The following is a 16559-nucleotide window of genomic DNA, read 5'->3' as shown; positions in this document are numbered from 1 at the left end:
TTCACTCTTATGAGGTACAATACTTTCAAAGTTGTGTCCAAACTAAACTTTTACAAGTTCTACAGTTAATTGTTCAAGTGATTGGACAGGTACTCTTGGAAAACAAGTAAGATATCTTGATGCAAATCGGCAGAAGAACTTTCTGCTACAATATTGTAAATCATGAATGATATCACCAACACCAATGATTGTGCAGCTACTTGCGTTGTTGCTGCATCAGGTTGAACATTTTGTCTATTTCCAAACAAACTATTCAAAAGTACCATTGCCAAGTATTTCAATTTACCAAATATATCCGAGAGAAGTCGTTTTACAATGTCCAGATTCAAAGATTGCGAAGATTGGGTAGAATGTATGTCACCATCATTTGTTTCAAAGTTACCAATGATAGGAGTGGTGTTTGAGGTTGGAATACTGCTAATATTTACAATTTCTTCTTCATCTAATAGGAATATTTTGTTGGTTCCATAGAATTTGCCATGCTTTTTTACAATTGGTTGTGTGGGAGTTTTGGTTTCAACTTGTTGTTCGGAGATGATGACAGTAGGCTGACTATTGTGAGTTAAAGAAGGAGTAGACGATATTTTGACATTACTACTATTCTTAGTGTTACTACTATTGATATTACTGTTGTTGATATTAGTACCTAAACCGGAATCTTTCAACACTTCGTGAGCAATTTCCTTGATTCTATTTCCCTGTTCTGCACAAATCTGTTTAGCAATTTTGAATATTGCCGAATCTGTTGGCACTAGTGTGTTGCAAAACTCTTGCAATTCAATACCAATTTTGTTTGATGTTGCACCTATTGGCACAATAAGACCAGTTGTTTGGTTTCCGGCAACAACAATTTGTTGTTGTTCATTATTGTCGGATCGTTTAATGTGCTTCAGACCATTGAGTAGGGCCTGATTATTTACAAAACGTTTGAACATTTTTCAAATCTATCGGTTAGAAAATAAAGTCTTGATGATGGTGTATTAGACATCAAACGAATATTGATCTATTTTTTTTGTGATGAAAGAAGTTTCAAACCGCCAAGCATTATTTTTGGCTTGGAATTTTTGCATACGTTTTAATCTTCATTTCATAAAACAAACAAATCGTTTACAATTCCTTTAATAATCTTTGTTTTATTTATGCAAATTTATTAACTCATAATGTTCCAACATTCAAAAACCTAGGATCTCTTAAGGAATTGGTGGATTTTTTGGAAAAGCATTTAGTTAAGTAAATCTAATAAACCTACATAAGCTTAACTCTTACTGCAATTTAATACAAAAACGGTAGATGATTCTTTGTGAATTAAAGAAAAAACAAAATAGAGTAAATATGTAGCTTTGAATGTATGTGGATTGTTGAAATCAAGTACCCTAAAAAACCATAAAACCAAATCTGAAATATCTGAAAAACTTTACAACTAATTCTCTTATTCCCTTTTTAATTTGTTCCAATGTTGTGGTAAGTGTTTTTTAAGAAACATTACTTTATAATAGATCAATAATTTTTATCTAAAGCAATTACTTTAATAGCATTGCTTAGTTTATCAAATCAACAAAATAAAAAGTCGTTTCTGAAATACTGAGTTTTACTACACGAATTTTATGATACTCTCGATTTTTAATAGGTTCTCTTTTATTCTTAAAGTTGTTTCAATTAAATTGTGTTAGATTTTTAATTCAAATCTTGATTTTCTATATTGACTTCTTCTTTCTTTCATTGTTTTACGAGTTGGTTGATTTGAGAAGTTTGTTTATCCTTTTCAATTTCAGCATTTCTTTTTTGGTTCTGGGATTGTTTAGTTAATGCTTCCAACTTTTTCATCCAATAAATAACCAAACTATAGTTAGGATTTTACTTTTTTCTTAAAAACACAACCTTTTAATCCAAATCCAAGTCCCATTAAAAAATTAACCTAAAATTAAATCGAAAAACTGTTCATTACAGTAGGGTCAATAAATATTCGTAAAGTGATTTGAATGTATTTTTTGTTGGTAATTTTAACTTAAACACATTTCCAAAAAGCTAATCAATTCCTATGGTTTACCAGGTTTCAATTAATAATTTTGTTCAATTATTCATGGAAATTAGTTAAAAGGTTTATCAATAACAAAATAAAGTGTCGTTTCTGAAATACTGAGTTTATTCTATTACACGCGTGTAGATTAATTCGTAAGAATAATAATAATAATAAATAATGATTGAGGATATCATTAATCAATTTTTGTATAATATATAAACTCTAATACTTCTAATAGTTGCAACTACTAGCCCAAAAAACCATCTAATCAATTCAAAAAACCTTAAAAAACCATAAAAACAAATCTGAAATACTGAAATATCTGAAAACTTGACAACTAATTCTCTGCATAGCAGTGCTTTAAATTTAAAAAATTAAATAAACACACAAATCATATAAAAATTGTTAGAATTTTCACATATTTGATTAAGGAACCAACAAATGATCCAACATAAGCTTAACGCTTACTGCAATTTATTACTATAAATAACACATACCACTAAAAAAGTTCAATATCACCATATAATTCTATAAATGATAATTCTTACCTGATATTATTATTTTAGGTTAAACAAAAACATTCAATCATTAATTCTTTTCTTTAAAATATGGATTCAATATTTAAGGATTTGCGATGGACTGTTTGATAAATCTTCATGATTATTACTATTTGTTCCTGGAGTTAAAATATATCTACCCTTCAAATTGGATAACCCTTTTGATATCTGTGGAAAAGTTTCCCATGCTCCTTACAAAAAAGGAAATATTTAATTTAATACTTAGTGAAATAGAAATATTTTTTATTATTCATGTTCTAATTGATGTATTCTACAAGATACTGTTTTCTTGAATATAAACTATTTGTATTAACCGAGAAAACATGCTCGTCTTACTACCACATATGAAAATTTTGAAATCACTTTTCTCGATAAGTAAAGAGCCAAATCTGTAACAAACTTGATATTATGATTGTTAACATAATGAATAATGACAATTCGGCATGTTTCTCTAACATATGGTGTTGTTATTGAGATATGCTTTGTTGAAGTTGAGTGAATTTGCTTAAGGAATGAAATCGGTGTTATTGGCACATCCAATTACCCCTACAGGTAAATCAGCTTTGGGAGCATTCCATGTTTTTTGGGAGCATTGCAAAAATGCGTCTAGAACCTTACCACAGATATGAGGTAATGAAGCTGAAACCTTAAATATCAATTAGGATTCGAGTTTCTCCTCAATGATGAGATTTGAAACGGCCAATCCTGTTACGAGTTTATTGGAGGAGATAAAATTTGAGTTGTTCCTTATCTCGTTTAGGGGTTTTTGAATGTATTTTAAGTATGGCCAGATGCTTTTTCAAGAACTGTTATTCAGCAACAAAAAAATGTTTCCTCATCAACATCAAAACGGCCAGCACAACATTGGGTTGTTGGATTTTCTGTCGTTATTGACCAGTAGTAGTGGTAATCATAGTGTGGTTGGGAATAATGGCAACAATAACATCCATCATCATAATACATTCGTGACGAATACTAGTAGTGGCGATTTGTCTTTTGCGCACCATCATCCCATCATCACAACTGGCCATTTAGATACAAATCCAAACTGCTCAACAAGTCATCAAAATAATCTTCATCAGCAACAGGAAAGTAATAGTAATGGTTCGGGTTCGGGTGTAAATAGTCAAAATAAGGATTTACATTTCAAACCATATGTTAAGGAAATTAGATTTGAGGAGCAAACATTCAGTTCAATTTCATGCAAATACTGTAGAAGAAATCATCGTAAATGCACTAGAAATCTTCCTTCCTGCTCTAATTGCTCAAAGAGAGGAATTAAATGTGAATATGAAAGAAAGAATGGAGGTAAAACAATATCTGATCCCCCAGTTGTCTCTATTCAAAATCCAACTATTAATGATACATCTAATGCAATTCACGCAAATAAGAAAAACATTCTTGGGTTTTATTCACTCCAGTAAGTAATCTTTGAAATATTCAAAACTAATTCTCTAAAGAATGTATGAGATAATCCCAAAAGGTTTGTTTGGGCATTTGATTGAGAACTTGGATGAGGCTGGGAATGATTTTAAGGCTGTTGTATTTTCGTTACAAGCATGGAGAGAGCTGCGCCTAGGTTCAAAAGAGTATGCAGAAATTTGTTTTCAGCACGCAAAACTTTTATTGGCACCCTACATGGACTGTTTTACCAATACATATGCTGGTATGGCATTGTTGAATTTGTCGTTTGTTTGCCAAGGAAGGAGGAAGTATAAGGAACAATCTATGTATTTAGATATTGTAAGATATTTTGTAAGTGAGGTTATTGAGTACGAGTCTAGAAATAACCCATCCACCCCTGAGATGAAAAATTTAGTCAAGTGGGACATTAATCTCAGAGCAAGTCTTGAGTTTCTTCTGGCTGCTGAAAAGAACGGACCAATAAGTATTGTACAAAATTTTCCCAATGTTATCAAGACATGTATGGGGTTTGATATAAGGAATATGGGATTTTTGGAAATGTCAATGGATAAGACAAAAATTAATGATGTATTTAATGTATTGGATGCAATTCTAAGGCCATTTACTCAAAAAAAGCTATGTCCTGAGCACGATAATCCACAACATCCAGTAGTTCAACTCATTTCAACTTTTATTGACATTCTTCATAATGGGTTGAAACTTGCTCTTATGGTAACCATAGACAACACTCAAATAGATGAGATTTGGAATTTATCTACAATTATCACCAAGGCTGCTAAAACTCCCTTTTTCCCTTATGTCCCCTTATTTACTGTCCCTTTTGTGGATCTCGCAATTTCTGAACATGCTAGGTTGGCACCTATTTATTTGAGGAATTCTGTTAATATCGAGAAAGCAATTATTCTGATGGAGGATATGGAAGTTATTACTTCATTAAATACCAAACTAGAACGAATAGATGACTATTATCAAAATTTACAAAAAAAGGTTCAAGCCTCAATACAGCAACACCATTAATATTTAATCTCTCATGTTTAAAATTTTTGCAAAAATACCAAATTAAACCTTTACAAAAATTGTATAAAAATTAAATAAGATTGTTATTTTCTAATTTTGATAAAAATTATTAGAAAGATTAATAGAATCATCAATTTACATTTTCGAAATTAATTATCAACATTTCCATCTTCTCTGTATAAGTATTTTGCTCTATGATTAAAGTGAGAAAAGTTCACTCTATTATTGATGCTCTCGACAGTTCTATTATAATATATCAGCCACTATGATGCAATAATTAAAACATACATTTTAGATGAAGCAATTGCTTTTGTAGCATCAATATTCTTCCATCCGTCGGTAATTCTACCAGGATTTGGACTTGATTTTGCCACAGAAATTCCATCATCATCATATATCACACTAGTATTCAATTTTACAAAAGCAAAAGAGCTTGAAAGTGCTCCAATTAAACATTCAACAACAATATCCAAAGGTAAAGATCCTTCTTGTGCTGTTTGCACTGTAAAATTTATCCAAATATTCTACAATTAAGTTAATGTTTGCTAGATACGTACCTTGAGCAGCCGATAATAATGAATGCAACAAGGCCAAAACTCCACCTATCCACAAAGCTTTATAAAGAACCATTTTTTTATTCTTTTTACAAATTTTGAATAATTAAAATAATAAATTCAATCCTAATGATGTCAAAACAATAAATTAATAACAATCAAATAAATAGAATAAGTTTGGTTTTATAAATCTTTAGGTTTCAATCAATTTTATTTCCTTCGATTGATGTTCAATGTTGTGGCTGACTAGAGAATCATCAAGTTAAAAAAATGAAAGCAACCCTAGAGAAAGTCTCCCACCTGAATTGTCATAAATTGGTGGAAAAGTCAATGAATAATACTGTTAGTAGTAGCAGTGATAAATCAGTGTACTTGTTAGTGAATGAGACTTTCATGACAGAAGCTCTTGTTTCCGAGCAAACATTACTAACAATAATGAATAACAAGCCAACAAATAGTGATAACAACAAAATAATAGAATTTTTGGTTGGAAATGATTATTTGGAAAATCTATTGGATCATGTAGTTGAGGAGGGATTTGTTATATCTATTGATATTCAAATTATTGAAAAATCTAATATTCCTATTTTGGAGCAAATTATTGTGCAAGCAATTATTTCAGAAAATGATAACAATGTACAAGATTGGATTTCAGAGAATGAATATGAATTTTTACATTTTACCAAAAAACAAATATCAACATTATTGACCAGGTTTCATACTTTTAGTATTATTGATGAAGGAAAATTGTTGTTTCAAATTGTTGATACAACTCCAACTCGACAAGGATTAATTGATGAAAAGACCAAGGTCATTCTATTCAATACACCTGGTGCAAGTGTGCCAGATCGTATCTATAATTTATCAAATATTGAAATGGAATTATTGGGAAATGATTCCCTAGAAGAAATGTTATCTTCTGATTTTATAGCAATGAAAAATCAAATCACAATTTCAACCACAAATATCAAATCGGTTACTACAGAAACCTTCCGTGGTTATCTTGAAAAATGTGTCAATGAAAACATAGAGCAAATCTTGTCTGCAGATCCACTCTCCATGGTATTACTGAGTTCCAAACTATTTGCCTCTCTCAATTGCTTTGATAATAGTTGGGTGAAGTTGAATAATACACACAGTTCTTTAATTTGTGTCATTCATGGTGTTGAGGATGATATAATATTGACTAAATCATTGTACTTTAATCTCGGCAAGCCAACACGTATTCAAATAATGTCCAACCAAAATGCTCCAAAGGTAGCTTCTAAAATTGTTCTCACACCAATACAAAGTCCAAATCATTTCGGAAATACACTTACAGAAGGAACAGAGGAAGAACAAAAACTGGAACAACAACTTTTCGAGAAACAATTAGAAATCTTTTTTACAAATCATAAGAGAGCATTACGTAAGAATGATATTGTGTTAGTGGAGAATCCAAATATTGATTTTATTAAATCTGAGGAGTCAGTTCAGATTCAAGTTTTGGCACAATTGGAAGCAAGCAAAAGATTGGATCCAATTCATGGAGACTATACTGGTTATAGAGTTGATACACTCGAATTGGGTGTTGATTCAGATGAAACACTCATCATTGATAATACAGAAACTGCTGTCATTACCAATGCCCAACCTGTAAGGGGATACATACCATCAGATATCAATGAGGACTATGAAAATCAAGTGAGTGGTTTCAAAAAACTTTGCAAAGCCATCGAGCCAATCATTTCCATTCACAAACAGCCAAATAGATCAAGCCAAAAGAATCTAGTTCAACAACACTTTTTAATTTATGGCGAGGAGGGCTCAGGAAAAACTCATGCTGTTCATTCTATTTGTACCAAGTATGGATTCCATCTTATAGAAATTAATGCTTTTGAAATTATCAATGAATCAGATGCCATTACAGCCCAAAATCTTGCTCAATGTTTTACACTTGCCAAACAATGTACTCCTTGTGTACTCTACATTAAGCACTTCCAAGCCTTTGATCAATTGAGCAACAATAATAATGGAGGTACCAACATCAAGCAACATTCCAAGATTAGAATTGTTAAATGTCTCAAACAATCTCTCAAATCAAAGAATAATCCTTACCCTATGATATTCATTCCAAGTGTTTCATCCTTAGATTTGCTAAGTCCAGTATTCAGAAATATATTCCTAACCAAGATTGAATTTAGAAGAAACTTGAGTGAAGAGGAGAGAGATTTATTCTTTAGAAAGAATACTACTGATATCAAATCAATTTGTAATATTGATTTGTCAACCTCACAGATTGTTAAACAAACCAGTGGATGCTCTGTGCATGACCTGAACAATATCGTTCAAATCTCCAAGACACAAGCCATAATAGAATCGCTTCAACATGTCAACAAGTACCAACAACAATCAAAAGTTTCATCTTTAGTTTACACATCCACCCTATCTCACAAACATTTTGTGAATGGAGGAATGAAATGGTTAAAAAAATATGCCGTAGCAGGCAAGGATGCAGGTAGTACAACCAACTTATCTATCCCAACTGTAAAATGGCAAGATATTGGTGGTTTAGAACATGCAAAACAGGAAATTCTTGATATCATTCAATCACCTCTCCAATCCCACTCAAATCTCAAAACAAGAAGTGGTGTCTTATTGTAAGTAATAATTTTTATTTCACAATTTTATATCAATATGGTACAAAGGTATGGTCCACCAGGCTGTGGTAAGACTCTTCTTGCAAAAGCAGTAGCAACTGAATGTCAATTGAATTTCATGAGTGTTAAAGGACCCGAGTTAATTAATGCGTATGTTGGTGAAAGTGAAAGAAATGTTAGACTTGTATTCGAAAGAGCACGCCAAGCAAAACCATGTGTTATATTCTTCGATGAATTAGATGCTCTTGCACCAAATAGAGGTGCTAGTGGCGATTCTGGAGGTGTTAGTGATAGAGTCGTTTCCCAATTGTTGGCTGAATTGGATGATATTTCTAATGCCTCAGATGATGAGAAGGATTCTACATCTAATAAGGGAGTTTTCGTGATTGGTGCAACCAATAGACCAGATTTGATTGATCCCGCTCTTTTAAGACCGGGAAGATTTGAGAGATTAGTTTATTTGGGAGTTTCAAAGACACATGAAGGTCAACTCAAAGTTTTACATGCTCTCACAAGAAAATTCAACCTTGCAAATGATGTAAACTTGAAAATACTTCTACAAAACAGAGAATTTAATCTAACAGGAGCCGATTTTTATGCTATTTGCACAGACGCTTTTATGAATGCTGTAAGCAGGGAAACTAGTGAGGGTGACATTTCCAATAAGCAATCACACCAAATTGTTGTATGTCAAGATGATTTTGAAAAGGCATTCAATAATATTACTCCTTCTGTTTCAGCTGTTGACCTAGAACGCTACGAATCATTACAAGATTCCTTTAATTAAAGTGCTCTTCTTTAGCATTCTATAAAACTCTTGTTCAAATTGATTTCTCCTTAAAACATCAAGAGCAACTTCGAACTGATGTTTCAGGTTTTCTATTTCAATCAAAAATTCCTCCTTTTCCTTATGTCCTTTTTTTACTAATCTGAGGGCTACTTCAGTTCGTTGTCTCTCTCTTGCAATGTCATCAAAAGCTCTTTCACATTTTGAACTCAAACTTTCTATGTATTGCTCTTGCTCTGTAATTTTTAGTACAAACTGTTTACATTGAGCTGACAGTTTGTTCGTTTTTTCTCTCTCAGCCAAATATAATTGTTGAAACTTTTGGCTCTCTTCAAAATAAACGTCCTTGGAGAAACTTGCTATTTGAAGTTCAAGAAGTTTGTTTGTCTCAGTTATTTGCTTGTTTTCAACAGTTAGACGGTCCATCTCTTCCTCAAAACTGACTGTACCTGTATTATTCTCCAAGCGCCTAAAATGGGATTGATTGAGCAGATTTCTGTATTTTCCGTTTGTTAAACCTACATCCTTTTTCAACCGTTCAATCTCCTCTCTTAATTCCTCTTCGACAGATTTCCTCAATTCTATTTCTGCTTTCAGTATTTCTAACTCTCTCTTTAGTGAATTGAAATGCCTAATAACCATCTCCTTTTTTTCAAAATCTATGGTTTCACTGCCAAACTTTTGATATCCATCCAGCTCTGTTTGTGAAAGTGAAAGTTGTCTCTCTAATTGTGATATTAGAGCTGTTTTTTCGCAAATAGAGTTGTTTAAACTTGCCACTTCATTTTTTAACAATTCATTATCACCTTCCAAAAGCGTTTTTGCTTGTGTAAATTCTGTTTCTAGTTTAGTTTCTCTTTCATTAAATGAGTCCTGCATTCTTTGTTGAGTGTCATTAAACGAGGCCTGTATTCTTTGTTGGGATTCCTCAAATTCACTCTGCATTCTTTGTTGAGTTTCCTTAAATTCTGAATTTAGTTTTTGCTCCCTTTCAGTAAACTGGGAAATTAGAACCATTTCCTTTTCGCTGAATTGAGTTTTAATTCTGTGTTCATTTTCCTTAAAATTCGAAATTAATTTTGATTCTCTTTCTTTGTATTCCAAAGTTAGTTGGTTTTCCCTCTCCTTTGCCTCGAAAATTAATGTTGATTCTTTCATTGCAAACTCTCTCGTTATTTGAGCAATATTATTATTGAGGTCAGTAATTTGAAGGTTTGAGTCTTGTAAATCCTTTTCCAAAAGCTGTACTTTGCTTTTAAAATCATCTAACTCTTTCTGCTCAATAAAAACTTCCTCTGTTTGTGAACTATGAGCCAATGTAATTTTTTGTTCAGGAGGAACAACTTTTTCTATAATGGTAGGAATCAAACTTCCAAGCTTGTTTTTGGCTTCTTCCTTGAGGTTCTTTACTTGACTCATGAATTCCTCCTCCATCTTATGGAATTTTAGATCCAAATCTCTGTACTTGCTTACCGCATCGCCATATTTTGTTTCTATCGAACTAATAAGTGATTCCTTCTCAATAATCAAAGTTTGAAGGTGTTGTTTTTCCTCTCTTTCAGTTTGCACATCTTTCCTTAAACTGTCCAAAATATTATTTGCATCTTGAGCTGGTACAGAAGAAGTTAACTGAGTCTCCAAGGTTGATATTTTTTGTTTTTGATTTTTCAAAATATCCTTCGTTAAAGCGTCCTTTCTCGTTAGCTCCGTTATCTTTACCTCTAATTGCTTTCTAGTTTCCTGCAAAGAATTATTGGCTTCCATTTCCTTTTCTATTTTCATCTTTAAAGATTCAATTTCTTGTTGGAAATTAGAAATAGCACTCGATAATTTTTGGATGTTATCTTCCAAAGAGGTTTTCTGATTCTCTAGTCCCTTAATAGTATCTGCTTGATTTTTAGCATGTTTCCTGATTTTTTCATTTTCTTTCGTTTTGTTTGATGATTTCATTTCTTGATTTTCCAAATCTCGTATTGTTAAGTCAGTATTTACATTTGAATCGGAAAATGTTTTGGATATATAAAAATCCAATCGTTTTCCCAATTCAATTATTTTGTCTTTTTGCTTATTTACAATAACTTGATAGTCTTTTTCTCTATTTTCTCCTTCTTTGATACATGATTGTAGTTTTTCACATTGTTGTTTTAGATTTGCAGCATTTAATTTGCTTTCATCCAAATCATTTCCTAGTTTCAAACATTCCTTCTCTTTTTTCCTTATATAATTGACTAATCCAAAGAATAACTTTTTTTGTACACTTATGGATTTTGTCAATTGTGCTTGAGCTCCTTCAATTTGTTTGTTGCAAACTGCACGTTGTTCTAAAATGTATTCATCTGATCGCTTCTTCTCCTTTGCCTCTATTCCAGAAATAATTTTCTCAAAACTAGAAACGTGTACTCTCATGTCCTCGTAATACTTTGTTGTTTCTGACACAAGTCGGTCTCTTAGATCATCCTTTTCAGATGCATATGCTTTAACTTTTCCACCCAATTCTTCAATTTTTTCCTTATACTTTTTTAAGAGTGTTTCTTGGTATCTTTTTTGCATGGATATATATTTGTCATTGAATTCCTCCATGAAACTCTGAATCTTGGCCATCTTTTCATTGTCTTGTTTTTCGAAATGTTTTTGAAGTTTCTTAGTCTTTTCTTTGAATTCTTGCTTGGCATTTGAGAACTTGTTCATAATTTCCTCTACTTGAGTTTTTGCATAATCCATTTTTACATAAATCATATTATTCACATTTACAGTACTTGCCGAATCATCCAAAGTTATTGATATATCCTCAGTTCTTTGTAAGGATGCAACTAGACGTTTGGTTTCCTCTTGTGACTCTGCAAAATTAAGGAGGTTGGAGCCAAATGCCTCATTATTTGTTGATGTATTAATTGTTGTGGGAGAGGACGCTGTTGGTGGAGAAGATGAAATGGGAACTGGAAGTGGAGCATCAGTTTTCCTTCTTCTCCTAGTTAAATTAGCTGCATTATCCTTCCTTAATCTGACAGGAATGGGTGATGAAGATCGGGACGAAGAATCTGAATTGTTATCACTATCCAATGTATCATGAGAAAGGAGAGCTCCAATAATGTTTAATTTTCCAGCTTGTGTGGTTGTTGGAGTTGAAAGGGCACTTTTAGCAATATCGCCAAAAAACGTTGGACGTCGTGCACCCGTTTCAAGAGGATTACTAGTAGAAGGAGTTAATGGTGATGATGGATTATTAGATGATGTATGGGAGTTGGAGGGTATTGTTGATGGCCTTAATCTCGTCATGACATGAAGTGGTTGGTAGGTTTCTGATGAAGAAACCTCATCAAGCATTTTAAGCTCTTTGGAGAGATTTGTTTTTTTTAATGTTGTTGTTATGGCGGTATTGTGTAACAGTAACAATCTTCGCAATAGTTTGGTTGTGAATGAATGTTCAGCTGTATTTTACTGACTAGTAGTACGGTACCTGTTTTGATAATGGTGTTTCTGCAATGGGAAGAAAGGGCTTTGGTTATTTCATCAACATGGACCATTCTTTATTTTTGTAAACAAGTAAAAAAATTGAAGGCAATTTACAAAATATTACTTTCCAATTAAAGTATGCCATCTATTTTGAATTTTGTAAAAGAGAATAACTGATGAGGTGGTTTTCTTTTTCCTTTCTTTTATTCTCGCAGTTGAGAAAATCATTTTAGAATCTTCATCATATTATTAACATAAAAAAATTACCTCAACAATTTACTGAGTGTGTGTTTCGGACCAAATATTATTTTCCGTCCATAAAATCATATCGTCGTTCATAAATATTATCTTCACAACCCGTTATTGTTGCTTGTGGACATAATCAAGTTGTTAAATATTTTCACACACTGCATCAACATTGTGTTCAAATTTAAACTCCGATTCAGAGAATATCAAGATAACAATGAATTCATACTTTGCTTCCTTTTCTAAAAAACAAGGTCATACTGATGATTATACTTTTTATACCTATTCCGATTTGTTGAATTCAACCCATCATGATGATTACACTTCTTCAGCTCCATTATCTTTAACTGAATATTATAATAACAAGACTGTTTTCTGTACTGGCTGTACAGGATTTTTAGGAAAGGTTGTTGTTGAAAAGTTTTTGAGATGTCTTCCAAATATTAGGAAATTATACTTGTTAGTACGTGAAAAAAAGGATAGAAAGACTGGAAAAGTAATTCCACCAGAAGAAAGATTGATTACAGAAATTTTGAGATCACCCATTATGGATAGAATAATAAGGGAAAGATTTAATGGAAAACGTGAAGATTTTGAAGTATTTGCAAGAGAGAAAGTTGAAGGAGTATTTGGAGATGTTACAGAAGAAAATATCTTTGTAGGATCTACCTTAGATAAGATTGAACAATTGAAAAAAGAAATTCAAGTTATTATTCACAGTGCTGCAACTATCGGATTTACGGAAAGATTGGACTATGCCATTAATTTGAATGCTTATGGTCCTTTGAGATGTTTGAACTTTGCTAAACAATGTCACAATATTGAAGCATTTACTCACATCTCAACTGCCTATACAAACTCAAATATGAAATCAGGAAGTAGAGTTGATGAAAAATTCTATCCTCTTAAATTACCAGGTGGTGAAGATATTGAAGCATTTTGTGAAAGAATTAGAAAATTATCACCAAAAGAAATTGAAAAGGCAACTGTAAAGGCATTGGCCTTTACAGGTTATCCAAATACCTATACCATCACTAAGAGAATTGGTGAAGCACTTGTTGCCAAATATAAGGGAGATGTCAATGTTGCAATTTTGAGACCAACCATTGTGGGTGCTGCATTGAGAGATCCTGTTCCTGGTTGGATTGATGCTGTATCTGCAGGTGGTTCTGTTTACTTGTTTAGTGGTCTTGGTATTATTCACTTGCTTCCTGGTAACACTAAGGTTGTATCAGATCAAGTTCCAGTTGATTTTGTTTCCAATGCCATGATTATTTGTCCAGCTGATATTGCAACAAGAAAATCAAGTTTGAGAGTTTACCATTGTGGTACTTCCACATCTAATCCAGGCAGATGGCAAGATACTGTCACAGGAACACTCAGTAAGTTTATATATTCTTATTCTATTAACTTTTTTTAGGATATTGGCACACTCACCAACCTGATAAGAGTGTTTCAAGAGCTGAATTTAATATGATTACAAATAGATTCTTCTACAAGACACAATACTTGATGAGATACACTTGGATGATTCAATTATATGGGTTGATTGCCACTATTTTTGGAAGCAAGGCTGCAGTTAAAGCTGTAGAAGGATTTAAAAAGATGGCCTCCCGTCAATCCAATCTCTCCTCAAATTTCCATCACTTTACCCTCAATGAATGGTTCTTTGATGTTGCCAATTTGGATTCTGCTTTCCACAGATTACCAGAAAATGAAAAGGACTTGTTTACTCTTGATTGGAGTCTTATTAATTGGTCCACCTATTTCCAATATTTCTGTTATGGTCTCCACAAGTTTGTTTTAAAGGAAAATCCTGAACCACCAACCACCACTGACTTGATCAAGTCCAATGAGTATAATTTCATTAACAATCTCTATAATGATGTAGAATTGGCATTTACAGCTGCAGGCCGTTTCACTGATGGTCAAACCCGAGAACAAGTCAAACAAACAGTTTTACAATCAAAAATTGTACAAGATGCCATATTATCTGAAGCTGAAACTCTCAACATTTCTGTTATGAATGTTGAAAAGAGAGCTCTCCAAATTATGGACCAAATGTTTGCTGACCCAAATAATAATGCAATTAGAGCATTTGGTTGGATTTTAAGAAAGATTTGGCGTAGAATGTATCAATCTATTATGGTCGACACAAATGAAATTGAAAAATTGAAAGAAATTTCTAAAAAGGCAGAATCAGGAACTCTTGTATTCATTCCAACTCACAGAAGTTATATTGATTTCTTAATTGTTTCCTATGTTTTCTTTGTATATGGTGTTCCAGTTCCACACATTGCTGCTGGAGAAGACTTTTTAAACATGTTTTTAGTTCGTGATTTATTCAGATACTCGGGTGCTTTCTTTATGAGAAGATCTTTCGGTTCTGACAAGGTATATAAGGCCATCTTTTCTGAATATGTTCAACGTTTACTCGTTGATGGTAATCCTGTTGAATTCTTTGTTGAAGGTACTCGTTCAAGAGGTGGCAAAACTCTCAGACCGAAACTTGGACTTTTGAAAACCATTGCTGATACTTATTTAGACAAGCGTGTCGATAACCTCACACTTGTACCTATTCATATTGGTTATGAAAAGGTTATTGAAAGTGAATCACATACTAGAGAATTGTTAGGAGGAAATAAGAAGGGAGAATCTCTCTCTGCTCTCATCTCTGCAAGTTCTGTCTTGTTGAGAAAGTATGGCGACATTCATGTCAAAATTGCTGAACCAATTTCATTGAAGGACTATGTTGAAAATATGAAATCAGAATCTCCTTCATTCGATCCATTCGGTCAAGATGATGACAAGAATACCCTTGTTAAAAATCTTGGTACCAAGATTACCTATGATTTGAATCAATCTGTCGTCATTATGCCTATTGCTCTCGTTTCTACAATTTTATTAACCTATAGAGAAGGTATTAGTATGGAAGAATTACAAAGCAAGACCGATTGGTTAAAGAATCAAATTATTTCAAGAGGAGGAAATGTTTACTGGTCCAAGACACAAACTACAGCATCAGTAGTGAACAGAGCTCTTGGATTGATCAATAATATTATCAAGAAGAATAAGAACATGTTAGAACCAGCTATTGAAGTCAAGTCAGACTATAAGAAGATTTTGGAACTCAGCTATTATAGAAATCAAATTATTCACCTATTCTTTGTTGAAAGTATTGTCTCATGCTCATTCTACTCATTCAGAGAAAAATTAATGATTGACCAAGGCGTTCCTCTTTCTGAATTGTTAAAGAGATGTGAATTTTTGAATGAGCTTCTCTCTCTTGAATTCATTTATAAGGAAAGACCTGAGGAACATGATGACTTCATGAGCGTCATTAATGCCATGTCAAAGAGAGGTATTTTCCAACTCAAAGATGAAAAGGTATTCATTCCAGTCTTGTATTTGGAAAATCTCAAATTTATTTGCTCATTATTGTGGCCTTTCATTGAAGCCTATTGGGGAGCTTCCATGGCACTTATTTCATTGCCATTCTCAGGTAATGAACAAGAAATTCCAACACTTAGAAAGAAGGCTCTTGTTGAAAGAATGCAATGGTTTATTGAAAAACTCTACTTTGATCAAAAAGTTCATTTCTATGAAGCATGTTCATCTGAGACTCTTTCCAACACTGTTGCTATTTTTGACAAGATGGGTATTCTCCAAACAACTGTCAAGGTCGAAAAATCAACTTCAAAGAAGGGAGCAAAGGATGCACCAAAATCTGAGTCTGTTGTTTCCCTCTTACCACCATATAATGAAATTGATAAGTTGTTCGAGTTTGTTGGTGAATTGCAACAATATAGAAAGACAACTCCAAAGACAGACAAGTCCATACTTCCAAATACTGAAATTCCT

At 32.7% G+C, this 16559-nt stretch overlaps 6 protein-coding genes across 6 annotated transcripts; 3 read left to right on the top strand and 3 right to left on the bottom strand.

The window, feature by feature from the left end:
- Positions 1-65: 65 nt before the first annotated feature.
- On the bottom strand, positions 66-935 carry NAEGRDRAFT_45156 (uncharacterized protein; the record flags this gene model as incomplete). Its single annotated transcript, XM_002683159.1, has 1 exon — positions 66-935. The coding sequence occupies one exon, from the start codon at positions 933-935 to the stop codon at positions 66-68; it is 870 nt and encodes a 289-aa protein (XP_002683205.1).
- A 2469-nt stretch (positions 936-3404) lies between these two features.
- On the top strand, positions 3405-5024 carry NAEGRDRAFT_77785 (GAL4 domain-containing protein; the record flags this gene model as incomplete). Its single annotated transcript, XM_002683476.1, has 2 exons — positions 3405-3997; positions 4038-5024. 2 exons carry the CDS (start codon positions 3405-3407, stop codon positions 5017-5019), a joined length of 1575 nt encoding a protein of 524 aa, XP_002683522.1. The 3' UTR covers positions 5020-5024.
- Positions 5025-5168: 144 nt separating this feature from the next.
- NAEGRDRAFT_61441 (uncharacterized protein) lies at positions 5169-5649 on the bottom strand (the record flags this gene model as incomplete). The annotated part of the gene is made up of 3 exons (XM_002683158.1): positions 5169-5262; positions 5308-5521; positions 5577-5649. 3 exons carry the CDS (start codon positions 5647-5649, stop codon positions 5169-5171), a joined length of 381 nt encoding a protein of 126 aa, XP_002683204.1.
- Positions 5650-8027: 2378 nt separating this feature from the next.
- Positions 8028-8999, top strand: FM165 (Peroxin 6 (Pex6), putative; the record flags this gene model as incomplete). The annotated part of the gene is made up of 2 exons (XM_002683475.1): positions 8028-8212; positions 8261-8999. The coding sequence occupies 2 exons, from the start codon at positions 8028-8030 to the stop codon at positions 8997-8999; spliced, it is 924 nt and encodes a 307-aa protein (XP_002683521.1).
- Positions 8979-12275, bottom strand: NAEGRDRAFT_45154 (uncharacterized protein; the record flags this gene model as incomplete). The annotated part of the gene is made up of 2 exons (XM_002683157.1): positions 8979-9611; positions 10473-12275. The coding sequence occupies 2 exons, from the start codon at positions 12273-12275 to the stop codon at positions 8979-8981; spliced, it is 2436 nt and encodes an 811-aa protein (XP_002683203.1).
- A 766-nt stretch (positions 12276-13041) lies between these two features.
- Positions 13042-16514, top strand: NAEGRDRAFT_103 (uncharacterized protein; the record flags this gene model as incomplete). The annotated part of the gene is made up of 2 exons (XM_002683474.1): positions 13042-14080; positions 14119-16514. Coding segments are annotated over 2 exons (3435 nt in total), but the record flags the coding sequence as incomplete, so codon positions are not given.
- Positions 16515-16559: the final 45 nt, after the last annotated feature.

The sequence above is a fragment of the Naegleria gruberi genome (genome assembly GCF_000004985.1).
Source record: "Naegleria gruberi genomic scaffold NAEGRscaffold_1, whole genome shotgun sequence".
In the NCBI taxonomy this organism is placed as follows: domain Eukaryota; phylum Heterolobosea; class Eutetramitea; order Acrasida; family Naegleriidae; genus Naegleria; species Naegleria gruberi.
Note: the sequence above shows the minus strand (reverse complement) of the source record. Positions and strands in the feature narration are given on the sequence as shown.